This window comes from Myxocyprinus asiaticus, chromosome 2 (assembly GCF_019703515.2).
Source record: "Myxocyprinus asiaticus isolate MX2 ecotype Aquarium Trade chromosome 2, UBuf_Myxa_2, whole genome shotgun sequence".
Taxonomy (NCBI): Eukaryota; Metazoa; Chordata; class Actinopteri; order Cypriniformes; family Catostomidae; genus Myxocyprinus; species Myxocyprinus asiaticus.
The window spans coordinates 17,354,103-17,375,492 of record NC_059345.1 but is presented as its reverse complement, the minus strand read 5'-3'; the positions used below and the strand labels follow the sequence as shown (position 1 = coordinate 17,375,492).

At 37.8% G+C, this 21,390-nt stretch overlaps 1 protein-coding gene across 4 annotated transcripts in view; it reads right to left on the bottom strand.

Moving 5' to 3' along the window:
• Window positions 1-21,390, bottom strand: part of LOC127413421 (metallophosphoesterase MPPED2) — a 91,623-nt gene that overhangs the window by 58,015 nt on the left and 12,218 nt on the right. For all 4 annotated transcript variants that reach the window (XM_051650571.1, XM_051650578.1, XM_051650586.1 and 1 more), the window contains 2 exons: window positions 10,868-11,049; window positions 367-592 (listed from right to left, as the gene is read on the bottom strand). In XM_051650571.1, coding sequence (XP_051506531.1) covers window positions 367-592; window positions 10,868-11,049 — 408 coding nt within the window. The remainder of the gene's footprint in view (window positions 1-366; window positions 593-10,867; window positions 11,050-21,390) is intronic.

The following is a 21,390-nucleotide window of genomic DNA, read 5'->3' as shown; positions in this document are numbered from 1 at the left end:
AAACACAGAGAGCTGGAGTATGGGAATGACGTAGAGGTGCGTTCTCAGGCTGTCTTGTTTACTAGTGTGCAGTGCCATCACAGAAAATACCTTGTACAGACATTAAATCAAAACTGACCCTATTTCCTTTCTTAATACATGTTCCTTATCTTACTGTGCATGATTCATTATTGCAAGCTATTCTGAAGGTAAAAAATGATTTTAATAGTCTTTCATCAAAATATAGTATCTTTCTTTGCCTCTGAATTACTTTCTTTTCTGCTAATGTTATCAAGGCTGAACAGGAACAAAAAATATCTTAAAATCAATACTTCTGACTATAAATTCTGCTTGTAAGAAACTGTATAAAAAGCATGAGAAACTTACCAAGGTGTCCCATATATTCGAAAGCCCTTAACGGTGACGTCAGAGTCTTGCAGGTAAACACAGTTTGTGAGGAGAGACTGAACATTGTCAAAGTCCTCGGGTTTCAACTTGGACACGGAGGGAAAGCGATAGTAATCCTGCTTGACCAGCTCCGTCATGAAATCCTTATCGAAGGTCAACTCGTGGTTCCCTGCGATCACCACTTTAAACTCGTATGGCAGGCTGCCTGCAACACCAAACAAATGTATACATGTTAGTTAAATTTGTATAGAACATTAAGTCTTTATCAGAAGCAATTTTCACATTTTGCAAAAAAACTATTAGTTTATTATAATCTATTGAAATTGATCTATTGAAATTGAAGTGAAATGAGTTTTGTAGACAAATAATAACTTAACACTTTATTAGGAACACCTGTACACCTACTTATTCATGTGATTATCTAATCAGCCAATCGTGTGGCAGCAGTGCAATGCATAAAATCATGCAGATACAGGTCAGGAGCTTCAGTTAATGTTCACATCAACTATCAGAATTGGGGAAAAAATTTGATCTCAGTGATTTCAACCGTGGCATGATTGTTGGTGCCAGACGGGCTGGTTTGAGTATTTCTGTAACTGCTGATCTCCTAAGATTTTCACGTACAACAGTCTCTAGGGTTTACTCAGAATGGTGCCAAAAACAAAAAACATCCAGTGAGCAGCAGTTCTGCGGACGGAAACGCCTTGTTGATGAGAGAGGTCAATGGAGAATAGCCAGACTGGTTCGAGCTGACAGAAAGGCAAAGGCTACAGTAACTCAGATAACCACTCTGTAAAATTGTAGTGAAGAGAATAGCATCTCAGAATGCACAATTTGTCAAACCTTGAGGCGGATGGGCTACAACAGCAGAAGACCATGTCTGGTACTTTATTAGTACCATAGTTTTCCTAATAAAGTTCTCAGTGAGTGTAAATTGTGCATACATATGAATTTGTTTACAAAAAAAAAAAAAGCATCCCAGGTGGCACCTCATGAAGTTAGCTGAGAGAATGCCCAGAGTGTGCAGAGCTGTAAGTTAGACAACGGGTGGATACTTTGAAGAAGATAAAATATAAGATCGTTTTGATTTGTTAACATTTTTGGTCACAGCATAATTCCCATACTTCCTGTAATTTCATAGTTTTGTTGACTTTTCTATGTGGAAAACAGTAATAATAAAGAATAAGTAGCATGTCCAAACTTTGGACTGGTAGTGTATGTCCTTTAGGCTAAACCAAAAAAAATACTCTGTAGAAGTTCATGTAAGGTTACTGTCAGGGGTTAAATTGGGAGGAACCCTAAAATAGGGTGATGTTGCAACCCCCCCAAACATTAGATGGCATAAAAAACTTGATTAAGATGTATTTTATACATTTTATAAAAGTCAGATGACAGCTGGGACAAGTTACCTTCTTCTTTCCCTAGGTTGGGGGTCAACTTACAGAACATTCTAAACTGAGGCTATATTTAATTATGTTAATTTAAAAGTAAATGCACATTGTTCTTAACAGGGGAATCAAAAATCTTCTACACAACTACCTTTTACTCAAATTGTTGTTCTGATAATATTATTTGTAATGAAAACATTTGCATTAAATTATAAAAGAGTTTAAAATTCTTCACTGTGACGTGAAGAAACATTTCACTAGTGAATCCCACTGTACATTTCCTAGAAAATGTTTTTTTTTTTTTTTCAAAAGAAAAACACACATAATAAAAATAAATGCTGAATCAACAAAAATGGAGTACATTCCATAATCAAAACCCCTTTGTGTATTTTTTAATAAACTAAGCAAAATCGCTACTGCATATCAGTGGATCTCAGAAAAGGGTGAGCAGTTGATTCTATGCGATTTCTACGTGACACAGAAGCGGAACGTGCATCTATATGCAGGGGTGTGTGGTCTCGTGCCACTCTCAAATATATTGCCTCTACCAGCGTCCTCTACTGAATAGAGTGAATCATAATGAACTTGAAATATTTTTGAACAAGTACACATTACACTCGCTAATTAGAGAAGGAATGTGTCAAATGGATCAAACAAAAAACACATCATAGAAAACAAGAAACGGAAAGGACTGACAAACAAGCATTTCTTTTTCTGGAGGTGCCGGAATGCCGTTCCGGACCGTTCCAGTCCAATTTAACCCCTGGTTACTGAGATCCTGAGGAAAAGTCAGATAATGAAAAACAGGGTTCTGTTCCCTGCAAGCAGAAACAGATAATTACAACAAAACACCTGAAAAAGGTTCTTTCTTTACCTCTCTATTCAGGTTGCTGTCAATTTCCAAACAACTGCTGTTCTTCTTTTTTTTTTTTTATGTTGAAAGCTAAAGAAATATCAGAAATATTTTCCTTCTACAAAAAGTGTGCTGAAGCACAGTGTCCGACCTGAACAGCACCGAACATCTATTATAGTTTTTCTCAAACAGTCTTAACATTCTCTAAATTGTAATTGCAATTGTCACAACTGTTTTATGGGACATCACAACACTATTGCATGTCTGCAAAATGTAGTAACTCACCCAAAACGGCCTGATCTCACAGTGAAATCGTAAGGAGTAGACTGACTTTTCTTTCATGAAAATCAGTATATGTTGACCGAAATTTCAAAACACTGCCCCCAGTGGCCAAAGCGGTAAGTGTTGTAGGGCACATGGGCATGTGTGAGCTCCATTTATGTCCAGAAGAGGTCGCCAAAAGCTAGTAGTGAAGCAAGTTGTTTTCAGCTTTACAGGACGTTATACAATGAAGAGAAAAGCATATATTTATCAATTCTATCCCCCAACCCAAACCCAAACCCAAACCTTACCTTAACCATCAGTGGAGTAAAAACCTAATGTTAGAGGAAAAAGTGAAAACTCTGAATCATGCTCAACATTGATTATTCAAACATGGTTACTGCCTGGCTTTGAACCTAGTCTCCCACACAGCTGATGCAATGTGCTGCCAATCGCGCCAGGTGGAAAGGTAAATGCACTGAAACCACTGAAAACATGTCTGATAAGAATGCTGCATGTCAGCGTGTCGGCATACAGTCGCCGATCCTAGGGTACTGAAACTATCGGAAACATCATGCTGACTTCACGTGTGATCATGTTGCCCAAAACATTTAATTCATGCTTCAAAACCTAGTTATTGTGTCAGTAAATTGGCCAATGCCACCAAAATGAAAAGTGTTTTTGTCATCGTGTGAGCCGTACTGGTCAAAATGTATTGATTTTACAATCAGTAGTTCTGTACAAAAACAATAAATTGTACCTCCTCACAGTATGTAACACTACAAGTTCCCATCTTCTTGGTGGACATCCTGTCGCTCTTGATGGTCTGGCCAGAGATTTAGCAGACATCACAATCATCCCATGTCATAGATGTTTATGGATTATACATGTATGTCTGACAGATTTTGATGATTGAATGGATCATTTTGCATGTGATGGCTCACACGATGAAAGAATGTTTAGAAGTTGTGAAGAGTGACAATTTCACTGAGAATCAACTCAGTTTTGATCAGCAAGCCATGTGCATTGAGTTATTGTGTAAATTGTAGACAATTGTACTTACTCTTTTGCACGCTTGTGCCAAAACATGTGCAATTTGCTTAAATAAATAAGAAATTAAAATCGGGTGTGAACAAGAAACTGATTGTTCAGAGATTTGAACTTACTGTTTTGAAAAAAATAATTCTCATTCGAGAACTGAGCCAAAGCAATTGAGAAAAACTGTAAAGTCACGGCTGCTACATTCTTCCCTTTTTCCTTTCTTCACCTTTTCCTCCATCCTAAAAGCAAAGCAGAGGAAGTTGTTCTTCATACACGTCAAACAAAGAGAGCACATTCTCTCTCTCTACTCCAATTTTTCGAAAGTAAACACACACACACACACACACACACACACACACACACTTCTCTCTCTCTCTCATTTGATATGGCTTTTCACTGGATTGCATAACGCACATGGAACTTCAAAGGCAGAGTGATTATAACACAAAAACAATTCACAATATTATATCTACCAAAAGATCAAAAGATGCCTTTTTACCAAAAAGACACTCAATTTTAACACAAAGCAAGAGTCTGGATTGAAAATGCAATGGGAAAACAACAATGAAACTTAATGAAATTCTGAACTGTAAAGGCATTTGAAAGGAGCAAAACAATTGACCAAAGTATAAAGAAAATAAAAAGATAAACTGATTTAAAAGCAGTTTCATTTACTCTATGGTCAGAGCAGCAGTCTCATATGTTTCCTGTTACCCCCTTTTGAGTTAGCGCTCGGCACTGGAGCAATATCATAAATCCCAGTCTAACTTAATAACGAGAGCCCATCTCTCAGTTCCACGGTCTGCAGTCATCCAAATGCCATCACGGATCCATTTACATGGAGCTTTCCCATCACACAAAACGAATCACAAACCCCCGGCGGACGAGCTTCGTGCCAGCCTTTAAACTGCAGCGAAAGGCCCAGAATCGAATTACCGCCCAACCGGCTGCATCTTCTGCAACCCCACAGGAATTTTTACAACATTTTATTGCAATCAAAATGTATTTTTCAAAGAGCACTGCAGATATAAACTCTGTTTATTACTTTGAAAGGAAACAGAAGGAACATATGGAAAGGTATTTGGCGTGCATGAAACAGCTAACAGTCAAAGGAACTTCATTTAGCCTCAATGTTTGAATTTGTTTTACATCAGAGGACCAGCATGGGGCACAGTTTGGCAATCGCTGTGCGTAATGAATGTAAATCAAATTAGTGAAAATAAACTATTCACCATAAACATTCATCTGAAACTGAAGGATGGCTATTAGGGAACACATGTATTTTGTTGAAAACAGGGCAGCGCAATCACATTTGTCAAGTTGTTGACCACTGTGAAAAAAGCAACATGTACGATTGATGAATATAGTTAAAAACAAAGCACAACATGGCACCACAAAGCCCAACAGCAAAATCACAAAACGTTTAAACGCAAGTTAACTGCTGGGGTGAAACACATACTGAGTGTTGATCATTAAAAAACTTGCAAACACTTTCTTTTTCTGAAAAACAAAGGAACAACCTGATTATTGGACATCAACAATATTGGCTGTCCTGCATTGATCAAAGGCACAAGCTGTGAACTCAAAAAACGAAGTCAGGACCTAGGAAAGCTCTGTATTTACAGTACGCAGATCCATGTTTGCCTCCCTGAATCCTGAGCGGCGAAGCTTAGGTCAGATCTCGCAGGCAACATATCGAGCAGAACTGAACTTTAAGCAAATGAACTGCCTTCCTTCAGAATACCTTCTAAGAATCAATCCCACTTATCAACAAAAGCGTGATCAATGACACTGATTAGCACAGCTGGACTTCTGTGCCAGAAAAACAAACAAAAGTCAGCTATGCTTTGACCAATAAAGAAAAAAGTACTGTTTGGGGAATGATGTGAATGTAAAAGACAGACAATGTGGTGGAAAAACAAGAAAAAAGAGAGAGGGACGCCAACATCGAAAGTATTTAGATACACATTTCCTCTCGTTTAGTTTTATTTAGAAAAGGCCACTCTGGGTTTTTTTTTTCTTCTGAGTACCATTTAGCCCCCACTGCTAAAAAAAAAAAGGAGTGACCTTGGAAATAAATGCAAGCAGTTATGCATAAACGGAAAATATAAATGGAATGCTTTGACTCGGACACTGAAAACCTAAAGATCCATTTTTCCCTTTCACTATATAGAGAGCCACAAAAAGACCGCATCAAAAGACTTCTGGGTAGCTGATTTATCAAAATCGAGATTTAAGTGTGACAAATTAGTTTTTAAAAGTACAAATATTCCATGTTAGTGTTTCAATATATATGAGCTCATAAAACTGCATGAATAATAAACAAAGAAAAATGAGCAAAATGCTCTTTCAAATCGTTTTAAATGGACTATGGCATGTTACACAGCAGAACATACAAACTTTCCAAAAGTATTTCATAATACACAGATAAAACATGTGTAAAGTACTTGAGACAGTTAAAATATAAACAGTGTTGGGTGTAATCCAAATACAAAGTAATACACTTCTGAAATCTAATTACTTTTTAGTCAAAAAAGTAGTGTAATGCATTACATAAATTCTTGTAATCAGATTACAGTTACTGACTTTCAATTAATTTAATTACTTTTAAGTAAATTATAGGGTTATGCTTATTTCTAATATATTATTTATGTAGTATACATGAATTATGGCCCCATAATGAGTCATTGTGAAGGAGAAATGTGAGGTGCTGCATGTATGACTTGTGTGTAACAATAAACAAGAAAGAAATATAGACGTTATTTAGAATTTGTTGATTGGAAACTGTTTTAGAAAATAACTTAAATGTAAAGTAATTAGTAATGTGAATACTTTTTCAATGAAGTAATTAGTAAAGTAATCTGAATATAATTTTTAGAGAAATAATTTGTAATTTGGTGTGGATTACTATTTTTAAAGTAATTTACCCAACACTGGATGTAAAATAAATAAATAAATAAAAAAACACGTTACTAGACTGTTTTTTGGTAATTTGCACATTTTGTATTTTGTGTAGTATGTGTATATAGTGCATATTTGTATATTGCATGACTGCAGTGTGTGGACCACACACCAAAGCTTTTCACTCATCATTACACTTGTGTATATGGTGGAGTGACAATGACATGAATTGAGTTGATTTGAGAACCACATCCTTAGAGTCGTCAACAGGCTTATACAAACCACTCAATCATCATGTCTTATTTGATGGAGTATTTTGTTTTATGGGGACTAAATTCCTCTTTTCTAAACATATTTTGTTGGACAGAAGACAGCTTTCAACCAGCATGAGATCAATTTATCAATGCCCAGCTGCGTCCATGTGTTGTGTACAACAAAAATGATGATGTGTAAAACATTTTATCATCCAATGTGAATACTATGAGTGTCAAGGACCTGAGCATTCTCCGGCCACTAGGAAGTTAAAAAACTGACCATGCCACATGCCGGATATAAAAAAAACAAAAGCAGCAGCGTCAAGTAAGTTGATTGATGGAGCGATGGAAAGACTGCTGACAGCCCTCTCCGTTTCATCCCATCTAATGCACTATTTCAACCAGTGTGACATGGGTGTATGCAGGGATGGAATGACTGAGTGAAGGACAAACTATGAGTCTGCAGCAAACACTCACACAATACAAGCTAATTTGATATTCTAGCCAAGTTACTAACACATAGATGCAAACTACATTGAAGCTACTGTATTTAAAGGGACAATATCTCGTTGATAATTATCAACAGATGAGCTACTTAAAAATGTAGTTGAGCTAGTAGTGGCTCTTATTGTTGTTAGTTACTCCCCAACACTAAATACAATCACTCAGCCAAGGCTTGTGTGGAGAAACCACATACATGTTAATACACCGGGCTCATTGGTCTGAAGGTCAGTGGTTTGAGTAACTCCACAGGTCAATGTGATCTCTTTATGGACGCGTCAGGTGCCAACATCCCAAAACCTCGGCCCAGGACCCCCTGGCGCCAGTCTGGATGTCAGAGTCGGCAACCTGATTTAATCACATGGGTTTTGACCTTTACCTCAACAAAGCACAGGATCAAAAAGGATTTGAGATGCAGCCTTTTTCGAACTACATACACAACCAAAACATTAAATACGTTAAAGAAATAGTTCACCCAAAGATTAAAATTCTCTCATGATTTATTCAACCTCATGCCATCCCAGATTTGTATGACTTTCTTTCTTCTGCTGAACAAAATGATTTTTAGAAAAATATCTCAGCTCTGTAGGTCCATAAAATGCAAATGAAAGGTGGCCAGAACTTTGAAGGTCCAAGAAGCATATAAAGGCAGCACAAATGTAATCCATGCGACTCCAGTGGTTAAATATCTAAAGAAGTGATATGATAGGTGTGGGGGAGAAAGAGATCAATATTTAAGTCCTTTTTTACAATAAATCTCCACTTTCACATTCTTCTTCTTTTGTTTTTAACTTAACAATTGATGTGTTTCTCACCCACACCTATCACATCGCTTCTGAAGACATGGAATTAACCACGAGTCGTTTGGATTACATTTATGCTGCCTTTATATGTTTTTTGGACCTTCAAAGTTCTGGACACCATTCACTTACATTTTATGAACCTACAGAGCTGAGATATTCTTCTAAAAATCTTTGTTTGTGTTCAGAAAGAAAGAAAGTGATTCACATCTGGCATAAGGCTTATATAGCATAAGGGTGAGTAAATTATGAGAGAATTTTCATTTTTGGGTGAACTATTCCTTAAGTGCAATGGAATAACTACTGTTTAGTGTTTAATTAGGTAATTTCTTTCTTCTGTGTCTTTCTTCTGCTCTGTCTTCTGTATTACTCCAGCTATGATTAGAAATTAGCAGTGCGATACTGCGGATATTTTTGGCTTTTGTATGACGAATTGCTTATGTTCCTCATTTTGCAAGTCGCTTTGGTTAAAAGTGTCTGCTAAATGACTAAATGTAAATGTATATGAGTGAGTGAGACTTTGAGTTACATTCTAAAGCTTAATGAAAGAACAATCAACATAACATTAACAGCAAAATATCATGGTATTAAAGTACTTTATTGGACATGGTACTCTGATAATACCATGTTTTTGGATATGTACCATGGTAATGCAGTTGGAGTACTATATAAATACCATGATACATGAATCATTCAGTGCTATGGTATATATCAAAGTACTATGGTATTACTATGTGTATAACTGTTTTATGGTACCAACACAGTACATTTTTGTAAGGTCTGATAAAGTACTGTATTCTATATTCAGCCCTTTTTTTTATCTTCTGTAAACCAAATATCATATAAAATTAACTAACATTAAAGCTAAATATAACAAAAAAAAAAAAAAAAAATGCAGTTTAACTTCAGTGAACTTCATGATGCTCTATACATGAAATCATAGAGAAAGTAAAATCCTTGGAATGAAAAACACTTAGAATGTTTGTGAATAAAATACATAAGGTTTAGTCTAAATATGAAGTGCATTTCAAAATTCCAAAAGAGACCTTATACTGTAAATTACAAACTTCATGCACGCTACCACACGCAAAATATCGGCGGTAATTCCATTATCAGTGCAATAAAAATATTTAGATTTTCCTGGTTATCGGCCAATAATATATCGCTAGCTGATATATCGTGCATCCCTATTTCAAACCCCATAGAAGGGACATCAAAATGGAGATAAATGTAATAAAAAGACAAAAAAGGGAAACAGAAAAATGCAGAAGCAAGGAATGAAAAGGATAAGGATGATAGAAAACAGAACATAGGTTATGTACACTGGGAGATGAAAAGAAGTGCTCCTCTAAACTAAATGAGGTTAGCTTCTGTGATTCCTAAACAAAACTGTGGGGCGAATTCACTAAACAGTTGCGCCACTTTTGCACGTGGTATTTCAGTGCAAAAATGTGCTCCTCTTATTCACTAACCACCCGCAATCCAATTAAGCAGGTGTAATCAGAGCTGTCATTGCAATGGGCCTTGAGTATTTAAATTAAGTCACTGTCATTCCTGGCCATGCAAACACGCCTCCTTTCTATGTAAAGTAGGATTGCACTTCATTCACAAAAATTGCCTGCAGCAATTTACACCGCGCTATTACCGCCGAATAAAAGCTTTTGATTGTGTACATTTTCTATCTATCATATCAGTAGTAATTCATCAAATAATGAACATATGATGGAGAAGAGCATTATAACATGGCATACAGTATATCCAGATGCGCGGTACAGTCAAGCGATTTGTTTTCAGAGGAATGTTTATACACATAAAAAAGATGCTTAAATGTACCCATACAAAAATACGCATAATAAGGTGCTACAAACGTACCCATTGCTGTTTAATACATTTTTATTTAGAATGTTGTGTAGAAAATCTGAAATAATTCTTAGTGAGTATAAATTCCATTAAATCTGAAATAAGGCTTAATCAAAGAATTTTAAATAAAATTCAAAGTTCTTGAAATAAGCAGTTTCCCTAATTGAAAGGGTAAATATCATTATTATTATAAATAATCATTTCTATCCAAATCCAAAGACAAAGACAAAAGTCTGAGGAAAAGCTACTTAACAAACCCAAACCAACATTTAGCCCTCTTAAGACATTAACACTAAACGACACAATGGCTTTAACCCAGAAGGTGAGAGAGTGGGTGAGAGAATAATGTGTTCCCAGAATTCCTCACTGAATGGAAAAAATACAGAAGTTACTGCATGATGCACAGAGCCTAGTGAACACACACCTTTTAGATTTCTTGTCTTTTATGCTGACTTATTCTTTATAAAGTGAACAGCAACGCTGAAAGGAGAAACTCAGTTTCAGTCAGTAAAACCTGTCAGCACCAACTCACACATCGCTAAAAACGTTCTGTGTGTTCGTGTGTGTGAGTGTCAGCTGTGATGCACAGGGGTTAAATGGTGGTTAATCGTAGCTCTTTACCTAACCAGTCGTTAAACTTCTTGACCTCGGAGGGCAGGCCCAGTTCGGTGAAGTCCCCCGTGTGCAGGAGAACGTCCCCGTAAGGCATCTGGATGCCATCTGTCCGTGAGTGTGTGTCTGACACACATACAAAGCGCGTGTGGCCAGCCGGCTTAGGAGTGTCGTACGATATGGGGTCCACCCTGAGAGTGAGAGAATGAGTGACAGACAGACAGATGCATGGAGAGAAAGAGAAAAAAGGGTTATTCTATTAGCATGAAAATCAATGTTCTAAAATCAGCAAAAATAACATTTATATGAGTTTGGCATTTATTTGCTTTCAGTTAAACTAGCGAATGAAAAGGAATAATAATTATTATGATTATTATTATTATTATTATTATTTAATCTAACTAAATTTACCCAACAAATTAGGTTACATCAACAAAAGTTATTTTTTGGTTTAAATAAAGTAGATCCTGGAGGTAACAACTGGAGGTTACCACTTTTTTCAGTGTGTAATTCTTTCTGAAAAGAATCATAAATGAAATTGCTACAGTAACGATAGATAGATAGATAGATAGATAGATAGATAGATAGATAGATAGATAGATAGATAGATAGATAGATAGATAGACAGATAGATCTAATCCTATATATGATACAGAACAGATATATAAATAAGATAAAACAATAAAAAAAAAAAATGCAATTTCTATAGACAATGTGGTTAAAAAGACTATGAACTTTAGAATAACTTTGCAAGTACAATTAAACAAATACTGGTATACCCAGCTTTTAACATTCTCAAAAACAAACAAAATTTTGCACTGAAAAAAAAAAATTACTGCGAAAATGTTTTGCTATTTGCATTCACAGTTTTTGCAGAAAAATGGGAGCAGACCTTCAGAAATCATTCACATTTGATTTCTATTTAAGAGAATCACTCTCCTCTCGTCTGAACATCCTTTTATTTATTTTCTCAAAGATAGTTTGGGGGGAAGGAGGGTGGGGGTGGAAGAAATTCTCCACTATTACACAAAAGGAAAGCAAAAAAAACCAAAAAAACATCTTGGCTGTAATTGAAGTCAGAAACGTGCAATAAGCCGCACTGTCTCCCAACCTATTATTTCATTACTAAAAGGGTTGTCAGTCGACAAAAAAGCCCTCCGCTCTCTAATTAACACTTACATCTCCTGTCCGACTAAAAATATAATGGACCTTAGGAAGGGAGTTGGGCCGCCATACAGAACACACACATCCACACACACATGCACACACACAATTCCATTAAGGAAAACAAGTATGTTAAGCAGTTAAATAAAAGGGAATCTAGTCAACATATGAAAGAAAAGAAAATAGCATTGGATGGCAAAGAGTAAGGGTTGGAAAAGAAAATAAAAATGTTGAAAGAAAGAAAAGATAAGCCACCCATTTTCCATTGTCAGTGGTCTTGCATCTGTCTGAACTGTGGTAGTGCCTGTTCACGTGTGTGTGTGTGTGTGTGTGTCTGAATGCGTGTGATATTTGAGTCATATCTGAAGTGAACCAGCTGCACAGAAAATCATGACACTTTAAAAAGCAGAGAGAAAGAAACAGGGGGTCAGAAAATAATATTTGTTATTGATCACAATGCAGTAAATAAAAGCAAGTGCACACACACACACACACAAACACACACACGTATTGACTGAATGTGGTCTGTCGTGGTCAGGCCAGTTATGGAGATAAAAAAGACCCGACGGATCTAGTTATGAAGGCGGTTGGTGTGCTGAACTCTGTGGCATACACACACAAACACACGCACCCCTTCAGCTCACACATACACTTGGACATACAAATGGTCATGTGAATCTATTGCAGTTGGAATTAACAAGATTTTGCACCAAATCTGTCTGTTTATTGTCACCTGAATATACAACTCCCCACATCTAAGATTTGTTTCAGGAAAAAAAAAAACAGTTTAAAGTTTACATGGAATCCAAATGTATTTATTATCATGATACATGTTCTGGGTCTTATTGTGAACGATTCATTGAAGCACGTTATTCCAAAGAACAACCATAGTTCTTTTTGTAACCTTTCATCAAAAGGAGTTTTTCCTGCACTGAAAATCTTTATTTTTCCCATGGCACATTGTCGGGCTGAACGCGAGATGAACACCATTAAATTTCCATTCGGCCCGAAATTCCGTTTGGACGGCCACAAATGTAATGATATTCATCTTGCATCCGGCGCGACATTGTGACATGTGCCAAAATAAAGATTTTCAATTACTTGTGATAACTAAAATATTTAATAACTTGCCTCGTCTCTAAAACAATTTTTTGGCTTACGTCACCAAGCCCTCTTATTTTGTAACTCCTTCCAACCACCTGTTGTATAAATACCACTTTTCCCAATCCAAATAAATTCCTGATGGATAAAATTAAAGAAGAATTGTGGGTTGCAAACGGCATTTCATGCTGACATTAAATAAATGGTGTTTCATAACAAAGTTCGGGAGGAGCATGTTCATTTAATCCAACCAATCACATTGCCAGAGTAAGCGTAAATAAACAGATGTTTACATCCATGCTGTGAAGATTCCTCCAGAATGTGGCTCCATCCACTTACCCATGACAGATCCACGCTACAGTTTTGGATGACACACAACTCTGCGCAAAGCATTTGCCCTCATCAGATAAGCTCTTCCATCGAAATCGTTACATTATTCACCAAGCTGCCGCAACAGCCTCTATTGATATTTTGTGTCAACGCTGGCTGCCAATTTAACCATTGTTTTTGCACTGTCTTTCTTTTATTCTCATCTTTCGCTGTATACTTGTCGTACAGCCCCTATGGCTCTACACAGGTCCTCTCATCCTATTTTTCTGCCCGGAGCGGTCCCTATAGGTGCTGCCTCTGTGAATGGGCACTGCTCTGACTTCATGCCACTTGAGCTCTATTACAACTTTAATTTAATGTGAGGGAATCAAAAGATTAACAATTTAATTCAAACATTATTCCAACGCACTCCAGCGTTTCAATCACAGGTGATTCCTGTCAGCCTATTACGTGCAGCCCATTTAGGGCGTGTTCCATTCAGTGATCGTTCTCATACCCTATTCCCTTCGAAGACTTTACCTTCAACCGTGAAATATTTGGAGGGCTAAGAAGTAGGGGGCTCAAAAAATTCGTAACTCACTTTTAAGCCTTTATTATCAAAAATTCAGTTTGAAGTTATTTTCCAACATGACTATCATGACTGTCCCTTCGAAGTGCCCTTCGGAGTGTGATTTATTCCATTTGGAACACAGGGGCAATCGTGCAACAAGAGAACTTCCTTTCAAACGACCGCTATTCTAATTACAAACATTTTTCAAAATCAGTGCAGACATTTTAGCCCAAGGTCGCTGCCACAGCAGCATCCGCTCTGACCATGCTACAGCTCATTACGGCTATATACAGATTCTGTCCGAACAGACCCGAGCCGAATTCGGCTCCACAAGTTGCGAGTCGCACTCCGCATCACAACTCGTTCATGAATCATTCCGCAAAAGTGTCTCACCTCCTCGCAGCATTCGAGCTCACCTCGCCTTGCAGCTCTGATAACTATGAAGCAAGCGCTTCTATAAACTTCTATTCATCTCTAGACTATAACATGATTTTCTATCCTGCTGCTCAGGACAAACGTTTCACGCAGGTGAAATCAATCAATCATTTTAATTTGACAGACAAGTCTTCTCTACTTTTGCCCATTGGATTACAAACTCTTAACAAGCTTGACCAACCTAACTGCTGTATGACTTTAAAGTGTTTCAACAATCTGTCATAATCTTGCACTCCACTTAAGCTTAAAGTAATGAGTTGAAATTGGCGCCGGATGTTTTGGCTTCGCATTTTGCTTCATCCTCACAATATTTCAGTTTTTCTGCAGAATTTATTACAGGTTATCAATATAAATAAGTCGTATTTATTAACCACACTACTGCAAAACTTCGCCCATTTAGTATCAATTAAATCCAATTCACAGGCACAAACTCCAAATGATTTCATACATCCTCAACAAAATGAAACAAGTCACTCCGTTCCAATAATACAGAGTTAATTGAATTACTTGCATTACGTTGGAGAACAATCTACAATGCTTCAAACCATATGCTTAAGTTAAATAAATATCAGACTACGGTATTCATCTAAGAATGAGTACGGTATTCATCTAAGAAGAAGAAGCCTTTATTTTGTCACACATTATACATTTTACATATATAGGAGTGGTGGTGACGTAGTGGACTAAAGCACTGAACTGGTAAGCAAAAGGTTGTTGGTTCAATCCCCACAACCACCACTATTGTGTCCTTGAGCAAGGCACTTAACTCCAGGTTGCTCCAGGGGGATTGTCCCTGTAATAAGGGCACTGTAAATCACTTTGGATAAAAGTGCCTGCCAAATGCATAAATGTAAATATACAGTGAAATTCTTTTTTTTTTTTTCGCATATCCCAGCTAAGCTGGAGTCAGAGCTTAGCTGGGATATGCTTAGTTTCAGGTGCCTTCTAATTTAATGACAAATCACAACTTTAAACAACTCCACAACAAGCGTTGGTACAAGCATGTTCTTGCAACACCTAATCGTGAAAAAAATCCTCAAACTCAAAGTTCGAAATATCTTCATAGAAGCGCTTTTACAGGGGATCCCCTTTTACAATCTTGGCTCAACTATTCGTCTGGTACCCCAGTCACCAGCGGCATTTAATGCTAAGCGTTTCTGCAAATGCATGTTTTACAAATTACTGTTTACATTATCCATAAATGTTATATTATCCACAAACCTGTCCCTCTAGGAAGCAGCAGGTAGTGGTAGCCCTGCTTCCAATGTTTCCAACAATGTGCACCCACAATCAGAGTGCTGGGCTAGGCCGTTATCTCAGCAGAACGCAGATGTCTGACCAACCTTGAGCCCCAGCTAGCCGCAATGTTAGGCACTTCAGGTTCCTTCGGCCACATTCACTAATGGCTCTAATAACAATCCACTGCAGCCTCAGCATTTTACCATGCCCCTTTCATCTATGCCTCACCGAAGCTGTAACAAGCCCCAACTTTGCAACTGCAAGTCCCTTTCTCCTCTAACTAATATGTACCACCCCGGTACCTCACCATAAATCCTCTCCTCGGGCAGTGTGCTCAAGCTTGTCGACAGCGCAACCGCTGCGCCCCTGCTATTGGCTCAATACATCTCCGAAGCAGCACAAATGCACCGTTCATGTGCCACAACCTCGGCACATCTTTCAGGCCATGCGTCTAAGCATCCATACCGTGACGTGTTTTTTCTGCTAAATCATCCCATGTTATGCCACTCATACCAAACAAACCATTACCCACCTAGTGATTGACAACAATCAGGCTGTTTCAGGTATTCCCTAAACAGTTCACCATAAGCCTGCATCTCTGCATCAATCAATTTCATTCGAATAGAGCCTACTATATGCCCTCCCATCAAATGCAGTGCTTGACGACTCAACCCATTCGTATCGCAGAGTGAATTCTTGTTCATAAGCAGCGTAAACTTTTCACACGTAAATATTGGCTCTTCCTGTTAAACGCCATGTGGTTCCGCACTCGAGGATTCAGCCCGTTCGTTTTGCATAGGAAGTTCTTTTAAAATGCAGCATATATCACTTTCACAAGAATCATGTGTTCTACCGTTGAATGCTGTGTGGGCCCACGCCTGCAGATTCAGCCGCTCACTGCACTGAGAGAGCTCAGTAAAATACAGCATAAACACCCCCCCGTTTCGAGGCATCATAGCGACTGTCGTTCAGCATCTCAATATCCCTACCTAAACACATTGCTTTCTGTGTTTTACGAGGCTCCAACACTAGTGACTCACTGCCCGGTCTTGGCTTCTTTTGGGAGGTATTCAAATTCGGGTCAAGCCTCGAGCCTCGAGTCCTCCTCCAGGGACAGCCAGCCAAACATGTTTACACTGTCCTCATGACAGGATTACATTAATTTACGAACTACTGAAATGGTGTTTCATAACAAAGTTCGGGAGGAGCATGTTCATTTAATCCAACCAATCACATCACCAGAGTATGCGTATATAAACAGATGCTTACATCCATGCATGCATGCAAATAAAATTTATAATCCATTTTGTGAGATCAACTGAATTCAGAATATGTCAAAGCATGATTTACCTAAAGGTACAGTATATGCACACTGTGTATAAGTGCCACTAAGGAGCTGTTTCTCCCTAAATTTGTTCATTTGGCAGACACTTTTATCCAGAAGTGACTTACAGAGCAATCAAGATATGCATTTTATCAATACACTCATTTATTATTTTATTAGTAACACCTGTTGTACACCTACTTATTCATGCAATTATTTAATCAGCCAATTGTGTGGCAGCAGTGCAATGCATCAAATAATTCAGATACAGGTCAGGAGCTTCAGTTAATGTTCACATCAGAAAGAATGGGGAAAAAATGTGATCTCAGTGATTACACCATGGTATGATTGTTGGTGCCAGATGGGCTTTGAGTATTTCTGTAACTGCTGATCTCCTAGGATTTACATGCACAACAGTCTCTAGAGTTTACTTAGAATGATGCCAAAAACAAAAAACATCCAGTGAGAGGCAGTTCTGAGGACGGAAATGCCTTGTTGATGAGAGAGATCAACGGAGAATGGCCAGAAAGGCTACGGTAACTCAGATAACCACTCTGAACAATTGTAGTGAGAAAAATTTCATCTCAGATGCGGGTTGGCGCTGTTTTGGCAGCATGAGGAGGACCTACACAATATTAGGCAGGTGGTTTTAATGTTGTGGCTGATCGGTGTATAATGTTAGTAAAGTTTAAAAAAAATAAAAATAAACATTATAATTTTGTAATATATGATAATTTTCCACCCTGTCTCTGGTCCTCTGTCATTAAAGGAATCGTTCACCCAAAAAAGAAAATTTGAACTTTGTTCAATTTCAGTCACTATTTTCTGATGTTGGGATGCTTCAACAGAGGCCAAATCAGAGACACTGGTCTTCACAGGCACGACATCTCACATCTTCCATCATCTGTTTACTCTGGACAAGATGCAGTTCTCCCAGCCAGAGGAAGCAATGGAATGGCAGAACAGACGCATTTTTAAAAGTTTAGCTTGTACAGCTCATTGCCGGAAACGTATCAAAACAGTCAAAGACATCCATCTAGTGCATGTTTACATAGACCAATAATGAAAATAATGCAGATGGGTGTAAAAACGTATCCAGGACGTGTTTATACTCAAAACAGCAAGATGCAGAATGGGGGTTTCCTTTCAAGAGTTATAATTTGACATTGCGTCTTTTAAAAGCGGCGTGAGATGCATGTTTATGGTTAATTTTTTTAAGAAATAGTCCAGATGGGCACAATAAGGTGTCCTGTGTAAGTCCCCTTTGGTGTAGAGGAATAGGAGGCCCATCTGTCTCGTTCTCTCCTCGTTACCTTTCTGACTGAGCACCAGTGGGTGGGCCAAGGGTGTGATGGTGTAAAAGTAGGCGTTTATGTCTTACTGAAGTGGCAGTCATGTGCTGATGTATTAATCCATGTGTGTCACAAAGTAGGGAAAATCCAAACAAGCTGTTTTTGCAGCTTGGTTTAAATAAATGCTCTTTTTGTTTTGAGGAGGAAGTTTTGAGTTCTGAAACTTACTGTATGTTTTTTATAGTACAATTCTTACATATCAAAAGATCAAGGAAAATTGTATTCCTCCTCACACTTAAGCCACACTTACATTTTTTTTTTTTTTTTTTTTTAGGGTTTTAAAAGATAAATCAATATATATGTTGTTCAGAAAGCAGACAAAAAGTATTTGGACATTTTCTGGTTAACAAATGTTAGTGGACATATGTCAGGAAAATGTACAGTATATCTTTCAGCATTATATCGGCCAACGGCCTCCTTGCTCTCTAGATATTGGCATCAGCCATTAAAAGTAAACAGAGGAATCAATCAGGGTTCTGCACCAACTAAAAGGAAATATTTTGCATTTCTCTCTCTCCATGTAAAGATTCCTCCTTAAATTAAATTGGAGTTTGAGTAGGAATTCGTTGAGGGAGCACAAGTGAGAGAGAGAGAGAGAGAGAGAGAGAGAGAGAGAGAGAGAGAGAGAGAGAGAGGGAGAGATTGAACCCTCTGTGTAAAGTATAAATATTTCAGAGGGCCGTGTTGTGTATATGTGGGGCAGAAGGCTGTGAAAAGAGTGCCCTGCAGTCAAGCCTTTGATGCGGATAGCACTGCCACTGCACTGATCTGCAGCAGGAAATGGACTTTCAGGCTTATCTGCTTCATTCGGGGCCATGTGTGTGCATGTGTGTGTAAGACAAGCAGGGGCAGGAAGCTTCATGAACCAGGGCCAAATAAAAACCATTATAATGATAATCATCAAGAGAAACCAAATATTTACTGGTTTTTCCACTCGTGCTGCTCAACTTGTACTGCTGTTGGTCAAGAAACATCAAAACGTATGTGCAAACCCCACCTTCACTCATACATAGCAATGCAATCCATTTTATAGAGAGAGAGAGAGAGAGAGAGAGAGGGAGACCATCTATCTTATCTTGTGCTTCTCAGCTGTCGGCACTAATTCAATAAACTTCAGAGTAACAGTGAGCGCAAAAATGAAAGGGGAGGGGGTAAAGCTGGAGAAATAGGATGGAAGATAGGGATAAATGAAGAATCACTTCAGCTGCAAGAACAAACATTTCAATTAGAAGATGACAATTTGCAGTCTTTTCTAAAGGTGCGTTCAAAGGCTTATTCAAGTAATGTTCACACTAGGAGAAGGAATCAGCAGGGAACCTGGCGCTACAATATTATACCGAAATCTGGGGATTGATACAATAATATTGTGATCATTTAATCTTTTATCAGGAGCTCTTTCAAAACTGGTTATTTGTAAGCTTTCTGCTCACTTTCATTGTTAGCGGAATTTCCCTCTTGGTAATATCATAGTTGTTGCCTAATTTTTGCAAACAAAAATAGGTTGTAGGTTGGTTAACTGATAATCGAATAAACAAACACTATTCATTTTTAGACCTGAGACCCAAGCGTGACTGCTGTGTGCATTTTCCATTTCCCTTTTTGATTTGTAACACCTAATAAACAATTAAAAATAAATAAATAAATAAATAAATTCTACAGCAAATAGTTTTCCAAAACATTTATGGCTACATACGGGAATAAGTTGTGAAATTTTAAATAATACCAAGCTATAGAAAGTCCGATTTCTTTCATCAAATTGTTTATTATGTTTCCAGGAGTGTTGGTTATTCATGTTTTTGAGACATTACAGACATTACATCAGAAATTAGCATAAATCATTCTGATACAAGTAATGCCCTGCATCATCCAATCACTGCCAACCATGTTAAAACAAAATTATATATTATCAATTCTAAATCTATGTACTGATTACCATTGTCCCATGCCTGCCAAACATGTTGAGTGGTCCAAACATCATCTGCAGCCTAAAACTGAACTTTTGGTCAGAGTGAATGCACTTAGCTGCATAGACAGCCATAGGATGCTCCCTTGCTCCCTATTTTTTGAATGACTAATAAATTATTATTTTTATATAAAAATCTGCCTTTTCATTTTGTTGAATATTGGTAATATAAGTTGCTCTTTCACTTGTTCCTGCTGGAGCTTTAATGAGGGAAACACACGCTCTCTCATGAGGTGAAGAGATGAAAAGGAGAATGGAGAAAGAGCGCATGCTAGTTGCAAACTCAACAGGTGTTGCTGTAAATGCCATTTGCTCAGGAGTTATTTAAAAAAGCTGTTTGAATTATACCTCATCAGTTTTAATCCATGTTAGTATTATGATACCTATGGCCGGCAAAGGCCACTGCGTACGATAATACAGACCATTTTACAGCAAGCGCCTGTTTCCGCTTGGCCGCGCTGCGTGTATCAATCTAAGCATCCCTAGCATTTCAGAAATGGCTCATCCAATCAGATCTTAGAGCAGGAATGATCTGTTTATAACAGCCATTTGTTTACATTTTCAAAGTTTACCCTGCTACTAGCTCAGCTACTCTAGCAATTCCAATGGACTACCTCATCCACTACGACTTCTATGATGCTCCACCCATGACATCTAATGTTGAGTATGAAGCCAAATTTGAGTCTGAATAAGTCCTGAATGATTAATCTGTTTACAACAAGTAGATTAAATGTCTTTTATCTGTTAAAGAAGAGGGAAATTGAAGCCTGTAGATTCTTAGAAATCTCGGCTGCTTGAGTAAACTGGAGCGGTGTTGATCTTCACATCTCTCTCTCTCTCTGTACTGACCCCAGTGCCGTTTGTTTGGAGGAGAAGTTTACAGATGACTGTGCTAACATAAAAAAAACAAAAAACTTCAAACGAACAGGTCCCAGACCTGCCCAATGTCAATTGTCACTTGACCTCTGTGACCTTCTGCAGTGTTCGCCTCAGCGGACAGAAGCTGTGTGAGTTTAATCAAGGGTTCTCTCATTTCAAAAGCCTTGAGAACTTCTGTGTGACCAACACACACAC